This window comes from Hyperoodon ampullatus (assembly GCF_949752795.1).
Source record: "Hyperoodon ampullatus genome assembly, chromosome: X".
NCBI classification, from domain to species: domain Eukaryota; kingdom Metazoa; phylum Chordata; class Mammalia; order Artiodactyla; family Ziphiidae; genus Hyperoodon; species Hyperoodon ampullatus.
Window position 1 is genome coordinate 61900137 of NC_136913.1, and position 17168 is coordinate 61917304.

At 40.9% G+C, this 17168-nt stretch overlaps 1 protein-coding gene across 2 annotated transcripts in view; it reads right to left on the reverse strand.

The window, feature by feature from the left end:
• The window catches only part of HDAC8 (histone deacetylase 8), a gene marked incomplete at its 3' end in the record, with an annotated part of 240672 nt that overhangs the window by 155965 nt on the left and 67539 nt on the right, over positions 1 to 17168 (reverse strand). For both annotated transcript variants that reach the window (XM_079727243.1, XM_079727244.1), the window contains exons 5-7: positions 14053 to 14165; positions 9976 to 10053; positions 9277 to 9385 (exon numbers count right to left, since the gene is read on the reverse strand). In XM_079727243.1, the coding sequence (XP_079583369.1) occupies positions 9277 to 9385; positions 9976 to 10053; positions 14053 to 14165 (300 nt within the window). The remainder of the gene's footprint in view (positions 1 to 9276; positions 9386 to 9975; positions 10054 to 14052; positions 14166 to 17168) is intronic.

Here is a 17168-nt window from a genome sequence, read left to right on the forward strand (position 1 = left end):
ATACTGTTGAGTTCAGCACAGCACACCATAGCAGTGACTTCCTGAATGGTACTCTAATGTTCCCCAAAGGCAGAGAGAAATTTCATAGTGTCACTGCCTGGTTATACCTGTTCTGGGAATACAGTAATTCCTTTTCCAGTGCTGCCAATCTATTACCTTTCACCAAACACAAAATTCACTTTAAGAAGGGGCAGAAACACAAGTGCCTTTCTGTTAGATAGAGGTTGGGAGAATATATTATTAAAATTGAAACCGACTTCTCTGATTTCTTAGCAAAAAATCAGATTGGAAGCCAAACAGCTATTTGGCCTTTGCAGACCCTGGATAGTGATGCCCTTGGGGGAAAGGAGAGAGTTGGAGTCATTCCAAACTGTAGTTACAACATTTGTGTGTATATTTACTGCTTGTGCTTACGCTCTCTGCACTTAGTTTTTACTCTCTAAGCCTCGAAGAATTCACAATTTACCTAGAGCACAGTTTTAATACATACGGGTAGAAATATAGGCCTATATCTCTGTTTCTCATTTCCTAATCATATTTTCTACACTCCCTATATACCTGATACTTCTTCTTTTTCAATTCACTTGCTCTGATTTTTGAACTTAGGTAGACAATAATGATTTGTTAACAATAAACATGCCCCTAGCCCTTCCCTCACCCTTCTTTACCCAGGAGGGCCTCCCTAAGATTCAAAGCCGAAATCCTGCCATATAGTTAGCACCTGGTGCAGCTCATCAAAATATAATATCCTTTCCCCGATGATTGGAAATCTCTGCCATGCCGTCACACAATGAGGTGTGCAAGAAAAGAGTTCGGGGATTGATTTTCATCATTAACTTGATATTGCACGGTTTTTGTGGGACTTAAAAATAAATGTATTTTTATTACTTTTAAGTACTGCACATAGACTAACTCCAACTCATCATATTTTAGCAGTTATTTTTCTGGGGCAGGATGTATTTTAAACATGCCTATGTTAGAGTGTCTGGTGGATCATTTAGGATCAGTGTCCTGTTGCTTGATGAAATCCAGATCACTCCAATGAAATCCAGATGGGGAAACTGGGTCTCTGGCAACGGCTGCCAGATCTTCTCCATATGAAATCTCTCTAGTCTGTATGCAAATTCAAAACTCCATATCCTGGAAATCCCAAACCAATCAAGTGGCGCTCCGCTTCTTAGTTACTGGACTAAACATAGGGAAGCGATTCATTCTTCCCTGAGGAAATAAGCATGTCTTACATACATCTATCTTGGCACAAAAAGGGCTGGCTAAGCAAATTAATAGTGTAAACAGGACTGTGCTGGGGAATGTTTGTCCTACTTAAGAGAATAAACTTTTTATGCACTTTGTGCACATCCACTTATATACAAATAATTGATATGCTAATTACAAATGATTCTTAAAGCCCTTTCCCTGAGGTACTGTATGATGCTGTTAGTCTAGTTTGAATTACTAGCGTGTCCAGTGCTTGAAAATAATAAAAACGTATTTAAAAATATTCCATAATTCAGACTGGCTTTCCTCTTATTAGGCTGAGTTAGTGAGACTTGCCTATAATTAAATAGGATAGATGTTTTTCTACTTTCATCCCTAATATATTTAAGGTGGTCCCCCTACCACCCTGCCCCAACCCCAGCATCCCTCACCTTCCTCTGCAGGATTCTCCTGCCCAGGGCGAGCATATAAACCCCTTTGCATCCAGCTCACTCCTCAGCAGCACTTGCACGGTCTCTAGGCAAATGCACATACCCTTTCGCTTTTTAACTTGTTAGCTGGTTATTTGATATGGCTTTCTTTGAGGTGTCTTTTCTTTGGTCCCGCTTTAAGTACCAGTGGGTATGGCTCTTTCCTGACGGTGCAGTGGGTAACAGTGCATGGAGAGCAAAGCCCGGCCAGACTTAGCATTGGGCCTTTTTGTCAGGTGGGGGACATCAGATTTAACTAAATCTCTGTACAGCCCATGTCAACAGGATACAACAAAGCAGGCAGCTCATCAGTGCCAGCAGCTGCCGGGTGAATGACAGTGTCAGGCACAGTCACTCAGAGCTGTAACATGTGAGAGCGGAGCGTAAAGGGCAGTTTTGTTAGGCTAGAGCGAGGGGACAGCAGTGATGAAAGAACACGAGAGGGGAGAGAATTAGGATGGGGGAGGGGGTACATGGTGGAGAGCAGCTAAGAGGAGTAATATGAATTTTGATGTTAGAATGTCCCACCAAGCACAGACACATTCAAATTTAGGATTCTTTTCAGGGCAGCCCTACGTTAGAGGGTGTAATTCTCAAGTTTTCCATTTATGAGCCAGGTCTTCCTGCCTCTGGGTAGTTTCAGAGCATGTTCTAGCCTCAGAACCTATTACTGCTGTGGAAGAAGAATCAGGTCACTTTCTCCAGGGGGCAGGGATAATTCAGCACTGAGAAGAGAGCAGAGAAGGTACACATCATAGTGACAGAACAAACCCACCGAATTCCAGGAGATGGTCCTCCTGGACTTAGATGAAAAAAAATAAATCACCTAGGAAGACTGCTAGGGGTAGGGGCTGTCATGGTGTCAGGGCTACTTGGTGCAGGAGTTTAGGACCTGGTCATGAAAGCCACTGATCGAGCGAGGAAGAAGGATATAAGAACGTCCTTCTCAGCCGCATAGCACAGGGAGATCAGCTCTGTGCTTTGTGACCACCTAGAGGGCTGGGATACGGAGCGTGGGAGGGAGGGAGGGAGACGCAAGAGGGAAGAGATATGGGGACATATGTATATGTATAACTGATTCACTTTGTTATAAAGCAGAAACTAACACACCATTGTAAAGCAATTATACTCCAATAAAGATGTTAAAAAAAACTGTCTTTCTAACCACCTGGATATAAAGCTCAAAGGATCAGGTGAGGGAAAAAAAACAGTTCTCCACTGCCACCCTAACCAAGTACGGGGGACAAGGCGGGCTCACTGATGGAGGGTTCAGGACAACACAGATAATTAAGCACAGTAGCCCCCCCTCCAAATTATCCTATACTCTTAGGCACTTAATGTCTTTTGAATTTAATATTATATTTTAAAAGACACATCAAATTAGGAACATTAAATGAATGGCCGGCTTTGGTCTCATTTCCACCTGTGCCTAATGTTAACAGTGAATTTAATTAGTGTCTGAGTCATCCGTTTTCCAGAAACAACAGGCAATTTGCATCTGCCATACCACACAGAGGCAGAATAGAAGTTTATCAAACAGAACAAAAGCATTGACTACCAAATATCTTACTTATGGAGGGCTGAGTTCAACGTTCCAGGCTCATACAAGGAAGTAGCAGCTTCCATGACCTTTATCACTGGGCCATAGTGACCTAGTAATGATCAAGGTGGTATAGGTGTGACCTGACTGAAGAGAGGTAATTTTGTAAAGAATTTTCACCAGCTCTCAGAGTGTAATGAAAATGGGGATGAAGATGGAAGTAAGGCTATATACTTTTTTGTTCTGAAATGCAAATTTCTAGAGAGTTCTTCCCTTCTCATCAGATGAAAGAGAATTTTGAAAACATTTGTATTGCTTAAAATATTTATGTATGATTATGTGTTCTTATAGGTTTTGCCACATCACCAAGCTCAAAGGAGTAGGCTATAATTGTTGGGTTCTCTTTCACTGAGGATCTATCTACCTGCTTCTAAAACTGAATGATAAGGAATCTGGAGTCCCAAGTGGAAGATAAATTCAAGATGACATCATTATAATGAAAGAAAAACCTATCATCATTAAAACATCTCTTCTTTAAATATAACATTAAAAGTCAATAGGGAAAGAAAACATTTCACTTAAATATCCTTTAGTGATGTCCCTTGGTTCTCATTTTATTCCATTGGTATTGGATGAACAAATTATAGCATGGATGGAGAATCTCTACCCTATATGTAGATATGGCCTTCTGCTAGGACCAAGAGATGATATAAATCATGCCTACAGTTGCAAAAATGCATAATGTTAAAAGTCTTTAGCAATACTAGTCCCCCAAAAAACACATGAAAAGAATTGTGTGAGGAGACCTCTATATAATGACATGTGACATTATTCACTTTCTAAAGAAGGAAGTCAGGATTTTCCCTGTTGAAAATAAAGGAAAAAGCAGATTTACAGAATCTCCATGTTTCCAAACTTTAATCAGAAATTTAAAACCTAAGAAGTAAATCTCACAATATTTATTCTTGTTTTTGATGCATAAAATTACAAATTAAATCCTTAGGATTAAGAGGTTTTTTTTTTAATTGGCAAAAATCTAAGTTGTACTTTCACAAACATAAGCACAATGGATTGTGTATACTACAGATCTTGTGGTTCATTTGCATAATCTTAAATGGTTTCTTTTTTTAGGACTTTTCTGCAATCCCCGGAGATAAAAATTTCCAAGAAGTCTTGGGGGGTGGTATTTTTTCCTTGTGAAAACATTTCATACTTCCATGTGATACTCTGGGGACAATGTAGCCAATGGTTAATGCTAGCTGTGTGAGCTTAAACAAATCAACATTTCTAAGCTCCAGTTTTCTCATTTATAAGATGGGAATAAGAATACCTACCTTTGCAGGTATTATAGATTGTATATTGTTATAAGTATCAAATGGAAAAAATCAAATAAATGATTAGTACAATTCCTGGCACAGGCAAGTCCTCCCTAGGAGCTAAGCTCCAGGGTGTGGGAGCCTCATCTGTTTTGTTTACCACCACCAGTACCTACGTACAGGGCAGGCATGAAGCAGACACTCAATAAATATTTGTTGAATGAATGAATAAAATAGTGTCATTATACTAAAATATAAACAAATCCCCTATGTTGTTGTATTTTGCTCCCCTTTTATTCTTGTTAATTAATGTTTTAAAAATCCTATAAGGTGACTTGAGGCACTTGATTCTTTTGTAGGAAGGTCAGAGTGGCTTCAGAGAGGTGAATTTTGGCCCCAGACCCATAAGGAATGAATCCTGTGCTTAAAACACTACTGACTTGTATTTCAGGGGCCATGTCAGGCTCTAAGGAAAATTCTCACACAATAAATATAAACCACAGAGACACTATATGGTTTTTTTTCTCTTCCTCATTGAATAGCAGCAGAGCTCAGTATAGATGGAAGAAGGAATTCCCCACAGGAATAAAAGCTTGGGTTTAAATGAGCTATTCCTTTAATGAGCTTGCTGTTGTCCTAGAGAACAAGTTCTTTCTGAGTAGGCTATCCTGGTTATCCCAAGCACAGTAGAATTAACATTTGAAAAAAACAGTTGAAGAGCTATAAAAAATTATTTAAAATAGAAAAGTATAATATTTCTCTCATAAAAGAAAGGAGGCAAAAATATTATTTTTTGTTGTTGTTGCTTCTTTTAGCTTCCGGAGTCCCTGAAGTTTTCTTTAGGTCAATGGTCTTTGATGGCAAAAAAAGGTTTCTTTTAATTTTTAGTTACAGAATATAAGCCAGAGGACTCAAGGTAAGCAGGCCAAATACAGAAAGATTCTTATTTTAATAACTACTACTGTGAACCCTAGTTCACTAGAATAAGATTATTTCTTTGGTTGGACTGATAGTTCTTACTAGCAAAGTTTTGCATATGTGGATATAAAGACTACTATTGATTGAGAAGCCCTGCTTAATAGGGCCTTTCATAAGTCTTATTCATTGAGAAGTCTGTTTAACAATGTGTTTTCCTTTTGGTGAAATATTTATGCAGTGTCTGTACTTAATTATTTTACAAAGTTGAATAGCTGAATATTCTTAACAAAATGTGAGGTTTTTTCCCCAAAATATTGTGTCAACTTTAGTATGCTTTGTATCCATACATACCATAAGTACCATATGTATAGCTTTCCTATGAGATATATCCTAATAACTGGACATTTAGTAAAGAATGCTTTCTGGCTGTTAGGGCTGTAAAATGATAGGTAGGATACAAACTAAGAAGTTTGGACACAACTCTGAAATTCTTCTTCAAGTTACGCATATGTCATGACAGTTCACAGTGGGCAAGTAGTTTGGTCGTCCTGCAAGATTTAAGGGTTCAGAGAGGTACCTCTCTTGAACCAACCGCAAGAAGTACTGGTTATTTGTCCTTTTCTCCTAGACTCCTTAACTATAAATGTTCCCAAAGTCATCAACACAGCCTTCTGGGTAGTAGCTTAAACATTATTAAGATTATCTCATATTGCATTCAAATACAATTAGAGAGCAAACAGGTTAAACAAAGGCAGAGCAGTATTTTCTCTTTCAGATGACAGAGCCTGGGAATTAGCAAACGGTCCTTTTGGCAAAACAGCTTTCCTCTCCCATCAAACTTTGCCTGTATATAAATTATGGGAAGCTTTTGGGAATTGTAACCCTTGCCCTTCTAAATTAGCATGGAATGACCTAGGGAGCTCTCACTGTGAAATTGTCTTTTTCATAAAATGGAACTTGGGGTGCTGAAAACCTTCAGGTAAAGATTCCATATCCAGTCTATTAAAAAGGAAACCCTAAGACATTTTTTTTAAATAAAGAGAGGATATTCAACCTTAAGATGAAACCATTAAGTTCCTGCCTAGCTGGCAAAGTCAAAAAAGGCTACAGCAGAGGAGAAAGACATAAAGAAAAAAAGGAAGAAAAGAAGGAAGGAAGGGAAAGAAAAAGGGCTCCTGAATCCCACAGGGAGATATAGTTCAGGAGCAAACTAGTGGAAAACGAAAATTAGAGCATCTTGTAAGTGAACCAGCAATAAGAGGTCCTTTATTTATCACAGGTAAGAAGTGAGCCAGAAAACCAGTGGGCTCATGGAACAAAAAGGATGAAAAAGAGATTGCAGATGAACTGAATGACCTTTTTACACGAGTGAGCTATTTCTGTCTACTCTGTCTTTTGAGGTAGGCAGATGAGCCAGATGTCATAATGGTAAATGAACAAGACATTCTGGTTCCAAGCAACAAACTAGAAATAGTCAAAAACATAATGACTGGGACTAAGCAATACAGTTACTAGGGCTGACCCTCTGCAAAACTATTTAGGTGGCAAAGATTGTTTTGTTGTTTGTGCCCCTTTCCCATTACTGCTCCTCTGAATGCTCAGGGTGCTCACGCTCTAACCCTTTCAAAATCTGCTGTCAAGAAAAGCTCTGTGGAACCGTAAATCCATGGCAGAGTTAGGGTAAGGAGGAGAGGTTCCATTTTAAGGCCTATTTCTAATTGTAGAATAAAAGTATGTTTCCTGTTAAAGGAATTTCAGATATTGGTCCAACAGATGGGAGAGATGTTTGGGTCAGGAAGCCTTCTTGGCACCCTTGGAATCAGAGCTGTCTTCATGTAACACCCTGACCACATGACTTCTGAAAGAAGTCAAAGGGAAAAATGATTGTCCCTCTAATCAAAACCTGGAGCCTGTTTTTCTGGGTGATCGCTGTGAGGTTTGCCGGTGCGGCTCCAAAGGTAAAACGGGCCCTGGGAACTATAAACTGATGAGTGTCTGGTACTCTGGTAGGCAAGCTAGAAGAATCTTTAATAAACGCTGGCTATCTGAACACTGGGGTGGAGGCGGCAACATGGTTTCTGTAAAGGGAAATCATGTGTGATCCTCCACGGAGCTTTTCCTCGGGGCTAAACTCACTTTTAAAATGTTTAATTAAGTTTGATACCAAGGCTGTTTTTAAACATGAAATTCTATGGGATTACAATTTTTAAAAATCATGTAGTAGGAACTGGTTTAGAGAGAGAAAGGAAATTTAGGGGAGAAACAGACGTTTTTCTGACTGAAGAAGGGTAAGTAGTAGACTGGCTTGGGGGTGGGCACTGGGAAATCCTCAAGTCTACAGATGATACTCAGCTTTTCCGGGCAGTGAAATGCCAAGGTGATGGGGAGAAAGGAAGACCTCAGGAGGTTTTATGACTGGCAGATGAGCTTCAATAGGGGCACATGTAAGGTAATCCATTTAGGGAAGGCCAGAGATTACAAACTACACTTGCAGGATGATGAGTGCTGACCTTTCAATTAAGGCCCAGGAAAAAGCTCTAGGAAACCCCGTGGACAGAGCACTGAAGAGAACAACCTATTTTCCTGATATGGCAAAAAATAAAAAGGCAACAAAATGTTGGGCACTGTCAATAAGGGGATTAAAAGAAAAACAAAATAATTCTCCTTTTACATAGAACTACAGGACATTTTTGGTAAAGTTACGTAAGCAGCTCTGATCTGCACATATCAAGAAGGACAGAACAGAGCCCAAGAGGAACAAAGAAGGGCAATTAAAACCATCAATGGCAGGCTCAAAAAAAAAAAAAAAAAAAAAGAAAAGAAAAAGAGGCCTTTTCAGTCTGACAATGCATAGGTAGCCAGGGGACATGATCAAAATATGAAGAGGCTAGGGCTGCTGCTGATGACCCAGCTTGCCAAAACTCTTGAGCTAAGAGGCACCTTTGAAGCATAAAGTTTTTATTTTTTAATACTTCTACTTTGTTTATACAACTGCCAGTGATGACGGCCAGTGCAGGCTCCTTTGGGAAGTCCCTGTTTCCACCAGAAGGTTGGGAGAAATCTGAGCCGAGTGGGAGAGGGATCAAAAGCACCTCAATCCCCTCAACCTTAAGTAATGTTGACTTGCTGACTTCTAGTCAGACTCACTTTCTCTACTGCCAATGTCAGCAGTGAATTTGTACCTGACCAATCTCAATTTTCACAAATATGAGTTTAGCCACCCTCTTCCCCATTCCGTAGGGCTTTTCAGCCCCAATGGTCTGATCTACACAGTGGCACCAAACTGTCTGCCTACAAGTGGCTGTAATTTAATCCTTAACCATAGTGCAAAAAGAACAGATTTCTGACTCCAATTTTAATACAACAGATAGAACTCAAGAACTCGTAATAAAGAACTCTCTAATATTCACACCAGTGGATGGAAGCAGATCTCTGTAACGGAAGACCGAAACTGACCCTCCCAGGCTAATGAAATCATATTATATGCAGGTTTTAGCTAAGAAACTAGTAGACAAGTGATTCCCCAGGACAGCCGAGAAGCTCTGCTCTTGGGAAGGCCTTAATCATATAGAGTGGCAGGTAAGATCAAACTGAGAGTGTGGCTCTGGTCCAAACACTCTGCTCTCCCAGACAGGGGATGGTTACCTGATCAAATAAGCATAGTGGGCAGTGTACAAAAGCTACGTGAGTATACAGTAGCTTTTTAATTTTTTTTCAAATGGTTCTTTGAAAACAAGAATTCTGTGGGATTGGGGGCCATTGCATCCTACAGAAAAGTAATGCACTTGTTACTGGCTCAGCACTGCAGCTATACCTTTCGCAGATGTGGTAATACTTCTCATCCTGTATGCCATCCTGAATGGGCACATTTACACTGTAGTACCGTCCCTTCCCTAGGCCGACATCAGACACATCACCTGTTCCTGTCAAAGAAAGGAACACGGAGAACAGTTTTAAGAACATGAGAATTAGAAAACTTGAAGGCTTCTCTGATAGGAATTCAGAAAATCAAAAGGTCAATTAGCAGAATAATCTTGAATGAATGATGGTTTCTAAGGGAATGAAATTAAAAAAAATAACTGTTGTAAACAGTGTTGGGGAAGTAGGAAAACTGTAAGAAAATGGGAAAACCTTAGTCTCCATCTTGCTGGATCAAATGAACAAAAAAAATAGAGATTAACTTCTTCACTAGATTTTTCATACGTCTTAGATTGACATAATACTAATATATCATCGCACTTATCAGGATGTTGAGGGTTACACAGGCTACCTGATAGTACAGTAAATGTAAATGAGCTGTCTATTGACAGCCCATGAAAATCATCTGGAAAAAGCAGCAGCATTACATTCCTTTCATCGTTGTCACCTGAAATGACCTGTGTTAAATGTTTTGCATGGAGTAGCACCAATACGGCATTCACAGCATGCAGCTATCGAAATACAAGATATAAGAAATGTATAGAACTGCAGTATTTATTCCTCAAATGTAATACTGAGCACACAGATCACTTGCCTGGGAAAAATCCTGGGGAGAATTTGTGCAGGGACACCGTCATGACTTTGGAGGTGAAACTGAAGGCATCTTCTACACCTACCAGAGAAAGAAATGGCAGAAGAATCACTTCATATATGCAACTCTCTGTTATCAGCAACTGAAACTCTAGAAAGCAGCTGTGGGAAGGAAGAGAGAGGAGAAGGTAGCAATAATAAAGCTAGCAAGCCGAGGAATATAAGTAACAAAACTCTGGTCTTGGATCTCTGTCATTACAAGATGAGGTAGAACTCTGGCCTCAAGCGAAGTTTGGGGTTCCTTTTCAAATTCACTCAAATTAAAGCTGGACATTTCCAAGCAATGGGGATGCGCAGGCTCTCTTTGACAACCTGTTCTAAAAGGTGGGGAAGGGCTGGAGCTCATAATTGAGGCACTGTCAACAGAGCTGCATAAAGGAAACTGGCACCATCTTGGAAGTTTTATGTTTTGTTTCAGTGGTTCTAAGTTAAATTCTTGGGATTTTTTTCAAAGAAGTACAATGTGGCAACCCTTTGAAAAACATGACCAGTACGAACATTAGGCATTACATAGTGAAAACCTAATTATAAAACGCCTCTCTATAATACAGATTTGGTTATAAATGCAGTTCACCCAAAGTTCCGTGTGTACTAAGTAACTTATAGTACATGTTTCTGGCTAAAACATGGAAGTAGCCCTTAATAGCAGCTTGAATGACAGCTTTTTAAAGCCTGGAGAAAGACAGGAGGAAAAACTTCTAGAAAGGAGTCTCCTTTCCATTTTAACAGTCAGAAAATGAAGAGAGGTCTGGGAGATAGAAGATGTCTCTAACAAGCCACTACTTATTCAGATAAACATGCTGCCCACCTCTACACTTTTCCTCCCAGAACCACATAATTGTCATACTGTATTCAGATAATCCATTTGTAAAATGGAAGAACTCTTAGCAACTTCATGTATTACCCTCTTTGATACTTTGAATAAAGAAATTGTCTCTGTTTACTTAATGCTTTCAGTCTTCATTAGAGGCCAACAGAGACCTTAAAAAAATATTGACTCTATTTGTATATCACAGGTATGTTTGAATTTCCCAAGCCTTATGTTTTGCCCTGGGGAGGCAGTTAAAACCAGTTAAAGGCTCCAGGCACAAGGCATTAAGTAAACAAAATAAAACAAAAGAAAATAAATTAAAATAGCATTTTAACTTAGAAATGGAAGTATAAACAAGGATAATTCATGAAAATCCTGATTATTTATCCATCCAGAAAGGTGGTACCAATTTATACTTCTCTCAATGGTGTGTAAGAGTTCCCGTTTTCTGACATCATGACTGACACTGGGTATCATTATTCTTTTTAATCTTAGGCAGAAAGAACCGTCTTGTTCTAATTTGCATTTCTCTGAGTATTACGGTGTTGAGCACCTTTTCATATGTTTAGTAGCCATTTGTATCACTTCTCATGGGAAATGCCATTAGGTGTTGTTAGAAAATCATACTTTAAGAAAGGACATAGACAGAGAGGAGGGTATGGGGCTCGCTGTGAAAGGGAAGAGTGGTTAGGTAGCTGAAAGAAGGTAAAGATGGGGTAGGGGTGCTGCTGAGGCCACCGCAGGATGCTAGTTATGGAATCATGAGAGATTTAAAATAAACCAAATGTGTAAGAGTTTGGAGGTGGGGCAGGGGTCACTGGAAGGGAGGGGCTGAAGAGGGGAAATAAACCGAAATGAAACACACCATAAAAGTTGGCTAAAACAGGAAACTCTAAATGATACAGAAATAACATTGCAAATGGAAAGAATGGTTTCAGGTGACAGTCCTATTTCATTCTTACATGGTTCAATAGACTTGATTTTATTCTTTTTTTTTTTTTTTGCGGTACGCGGGCCTCTCCCGTTGCGGAGCACAGGCTCCGGACGCGCAGGCTCAGCGGCCATGGCTCACGGGCCCAGCCGCTTCGCAGCACGTGGGATCCTCGCGGACCGGGGCACGAACCCGTGTCCCCTGCATCGGCAGGCGGACTCTCAACCACTGCGCCACCAGGGAAGCCAAGCCCTGATTCTATTCTTGAACTCTGATACTAAGAGTTTGAATTTCATAATCACTCATTCATTCAACAAATATTTTACTGAACCACTACTATAGGCATAGGTCTGTTTGTTCCTGCCACTGCATAGGGCAGAAAGAAGTAAATAACTCGATCTCTGCTCTGGAGGAACTGAAAGTTTCTATGGGAGGAGAAGCCATATACACATTAAAGAATTCGCTCACAATTAAGACAATATATAATTAAATATCAAATCAGTGATAGAAACAATACAGGACAATACAGTGAACAGGGGGAGAGACCACTTGGGCCGGAGTGGTCGAGACAGATCTGCTACTGACTTGAGCTCTTGGGTAGAACCTGAAGATGCAAAAGGGGAAAAGAATACAAAACTAAGTTAGGAAAAAGTACCACAAAGTCAGGGAGGAGGGAACAGTGAGATATGTCTGGGCATCATTGAATAGAGTAGCCTGGACAGCAAGTAGTGAGAGAGAAGGCTGGAGAGAGGAGGTGAGGCCTCTTTGAGGCAGGCCTTGAAAGACAGGGCAAATAATGTGGAGTTTACCTTGAAGACCACTGGTTTTCAAAGTGTAGCCTGTGGAACAACTGGGGTGATATTAATATGGAGGTTTCCAGGTTCCATACCAGACCTACTAAATCTGAATATCTGGTGGATGTGGCCCAGGAATCTGCATTTTAAAACAAGCTCTCCCTGCCGCCAGGTCATCCTGATCAACATTCAAGTTTGAGAACCATTGCTATAGGCCGAGGTTTAGCAAACCAAGTGGCTACATAGTAAATATTTTAGGCTTTGAAAACTACATGGTTTTTATTGCATTGTTTTCTGCTCCACAACCTTGTAAAATGTAAAAAACCATTCTTAGCTCTTTGGTCATACAAAAACAAGCCACTGGCCAAATGTTACCCTTGTTATAGGCAATAAGAGCCTCTGAAGGGTTTTGAGCAAGGCTGGATTTTGCATTGGCTGAGTATTCAGATATTCATTGGACATGGTTCTCAAAGTAGTGCGTTGGTTGTTTTAACCCTTCTCACTTCTCTCCATTACCTTTAATTTTCTGTCACCATTCCATGGAAGCGTCCATCTAGCTGAACTCCCTGGGAGGTCTCTCCCACGATTTCTTCCTTTTTCTGTTTTGGCAGCAGAGCTGACCCTAGCTTCCATCACATACTATTCTTTTCATCTCTTATGCCTTGGTTTTGTTAGTTTGTCTCAAAAGATCCCTGGAAACAGGGAAGCAGGAATCACTGATGTGGGGGCAGGGAGGGAATATCCTTAACTAATTTGACTGGATAAACGTCCTAGATCGATGGAAATATGTGTCATACACAGGCTATAGTAAAGAAGCAGAATGAGGGTAACTGTCACTGCAGCTCTACGTTCTAGATGAAAAGTACACAGGAGGGCTGAATACATCCTTTTAGTGAAGTCTTCTAAGAGAGGATTAATGGGGTTAAGGCAAATTGTTAAGAGTCTGCTGCTATTAAAAGTTAGAGAAGGTGCCCTGAGTTTGTGCAGGGCTAAATATTTTAGCAATACAAAGCAAGTAGCACAGATTCTGATCACTGCATGAGCTGGTATCCCTATTGGTGAAAAATTCAGAATGCTAGTCTACCATGCACCTCTTCTATTTTAAGAGAAGCATCAGGACTCTCAGCTCTGACTGCAGATTTCATTTAGAACCTATGGAAGTGGCCTGAGGGAGGTTACTAAGCACTGGAGTAAACACTAGGAAATCTTACCCTGATTTCCACTTCTTAAAGTTCTCTACTGGAGAGCTTTGCTACTGGAGGAGAGGGGAGGAGAAATTACAAGAATCTGGTATTTTAAAGCAGCTTGGTCAGCACAGGAGGCATTGCATCAGTTAAAAGAATCTTTACCTACTTGAGGATTCTGGATTAGGAAAATTTCAATTGCAAGAGGCATTTCTCCTGTTACCAGTTGCCTAGAAGCAGCTTTACTGATAAAAAACCTGCAGTCCTAGCAGCGAAGCACCTTTGAAAGTGAAAGGCTTACCATCTCCGTGGTGCAGATCCAAATCCACATAGAGAATACGGTCAAATTTCCGTCGTAATCGTAATATTCCCAGGACAGCATCATTGAGATAACAAAAACCAGATGCTTCATCTCTGCAAGAAAACAAGTCGCTACAGCCAACAGCCACAAGCAATCCAAGGGAGTCTTTATAGCCAAGGATCTAACCCTTGAGATCTATTCCCTTACAGTTTCCCCTTCTTTTAAGAAAAATAAAAATCTACCTAAGAACATTATATGGTAAACGGCCCAGAATGATCAGGGAATGAAGTGTTTTGGTAAAGTAAATATTCAGGTTGATTGGTAATATTTTCTATTCGGGATCCCTGATTTTCAAAGATTTAAAATATCATAACTATATCGAACAAAACAGAACCTTTCTCTAACGATTCAGAAATCCTTTTTAAAAATTGTAGTATTCTGGGGTCATCATGATGAACACTGATGACTACTTACAGGAGTTTAAGAAAGCTAGAATCTAGAAAGGGCTTTAAAGACTATCTTGCTCAGCCATATGTAGAAGATGTTGGTGACTTGATTTCTCCGTACAGACCCTATGACATAACTTAGAAATTTTTTTTTGACTAAATCTTGGCACTTGTTGCTCATAAAAGCTGAGTGTAGAATGTACAAATGCATGACCTTCTGGGCAGTGCAGTGTGGTTGCCTTTCCGTATATGTAATTATTACAATGGTGATTGAAGCAGCCTCTTCTAAAGTTATTTTGTCTCCTTCACTAAAGTTGTCTTCACTGACTTCACTGGTATCCTTTACCGTTTTTGCTATCAGTGATACTGTGTCACTTTAAACTCTTGTCAACATTAACCTAGTCTTTTATTGCGCTTCCATTAAGCCTTGTTGAGTAGATGTAAAAGAACATTATCATCAAACATGTGTTATAATTTGTTTTTAAGGCCTCATCCTAAATGCTTCAGGTTCTTTTGCTTCCACAGACACTTTGAACATTCAGCCCATTTTTTCCTACGTTCTCCCTGATATTTTATTTGAAACAGAATTCTAGGCATGAGCATCATTTAAAATGGCATCTTTGTTACTATGAGATTGCAAGGTCTTTTTATTGCCTACACAATGCATAAACTCCTTCATGAAATCTCTTCCATAATATTTCACATTCTGAACAACGCCCTGGTTCACAGGCTGAGTCAATGAGACAGGTACACCAGACAGCAGGAAGTTGGTAAAAATACCAGTAGACACAGACTTTGCTCATGAAGGTGAACTCAGCGATCAACTAAGCAAAAGAATAGGTTGGCATTATGTATGCAAGCAGAAAGAAACCAGTTAGAGAAAAAGGTCTGTCCAGCCCTGAATTCTCTGTAAACAAGAGTTAAATATGTAACTTTAAAAGTTCTTAGATTCTTATTTCCAATTATGAAAAGCTTAAAATTTATCTATCTACTTACTATCTTAGCACATCAAAAAAGAGATAATGTCTTTCTACTGAAGTCAATAACTTTTGGGTAGTTGGGATGGAACACTGTTAGGCAAAAAGAGGAGGGCATTGGGGAAGAGGAGGAATACAGATCAATATAAGACATACTTCCTTCCCTCAGAGAGCCTACAATTAAGTTAGGGAACCAAGTCATAAGCACAGAAAAACAAAAGCAAAAACCAAACAAAAAAGGCAAGCAGAAATAGTATGGCATACAAAAGAGAATACAGAGAAATTCCATAGACAAAACTGACAAAGCAGAGTCATGTCATTGACAGTATTGAACTCTGAGCCCCATGCTTCTAGAAATCAGCATTGGTAGGAAACTCCTCACCCTTTTGTGTTCTGAGAAACAGTTAACTGCAAAAGACCACATTGCCCTGGCATATTCCAGAAAGAACCATTTTCAGAGGGGACCTTCAAGATGGCAGAGGAATAAGATGTGGAGATCACTTTCCTCCCCACAAATACATCAAAAATACATCTACATGTGGAACAACTCTGAGAGAACACTTACTGAATGCTGGCAGAAGACCTCAGACTGCCCAAAAGGCAAGAAACTCCCCATGTACTTGGGTAGGGCAAAAGAAAAAAGAGAGACAAAAGAATAGGGATGGGACCTGCATCAGTGGGAGGGAGCTGTGAAGGAGGAAATGTTTCCACACATTAGGGAGACCCTTCACTGGAGGAGACAGGGGGTAGGCGGCAGGGGGGAAGCTTCAGAGCCACGGAGGAGAGAGCAACAGGGGTGCAGAGGGCAAAGTGGAGAGATTCCCGCACAGAGGATCGGTGCCGACCAGCACTCACCAGCCTGAGAGGCTTGTCTGCTCACCGCTGTGGCGGGTGGGGGCTGGGAGCTGAGGCTCAGCCTTCAGAGTTCAGATCCCAGGGAGAGGACTGGGGTTTGCTGCATGAACACAGCCTGAAAGGGGCTAGTGCACCACAGCTAGCTGGGAGGGAGTCCGGGGAAAAAGTCTGGACCTGCCTAAGAGGCAAGAGACCATTGTTTCAGGGTGTGTGAGGAGAAGGGATTCCTTTCCTGTCTGCCCACAGAAGGCAGAGCACCGCTTAAACGAGCTCCAGTGATGGGCGTGAGCCACGGCTATCAGCTGGGACCCCAGAGACGGGCATGAAATGCTAATGCTGCTGCTGCAGCCACCAAGAATCCTGTGTGCAAGCACAGGTCACTACCCACAACACTGCCGCTGCCCCGCGAGCCTGTGCAGCCCGCCAATGCCAGGGTCCCATGATCCAGGGACAACTTCCCCAGGACAACACGTGGCACACCTCAGGCAGCTGCAACGTCATGCTGGCCTCTGCCACCGCAGGCTCGGCCGGCATTCCAATTATAACTATCGTACCCCTCCCTCCCCCCGGCCTGAATGAACAAGAGCCCCCTAATCAGCCACTGCGTTAACCCCATCCTGTCTGGGTGGGAACAGATGCCTGAGGGCGGCCTACATGCAGAGATGGGGCCAAAACCAAAGCTGAACCCCAGGAGCTGTGCGAACAAAGAAGAGAAAGGGAAATTTCTCTGTGCAGCCTCAGGAGCAGTGGATTAAATCCCCACAATCAACTTGATTTACCGTGCATCTGTGGAATACCTGAATTGACAACGAATCATCCCAAAATTGAGGTGGTGGAC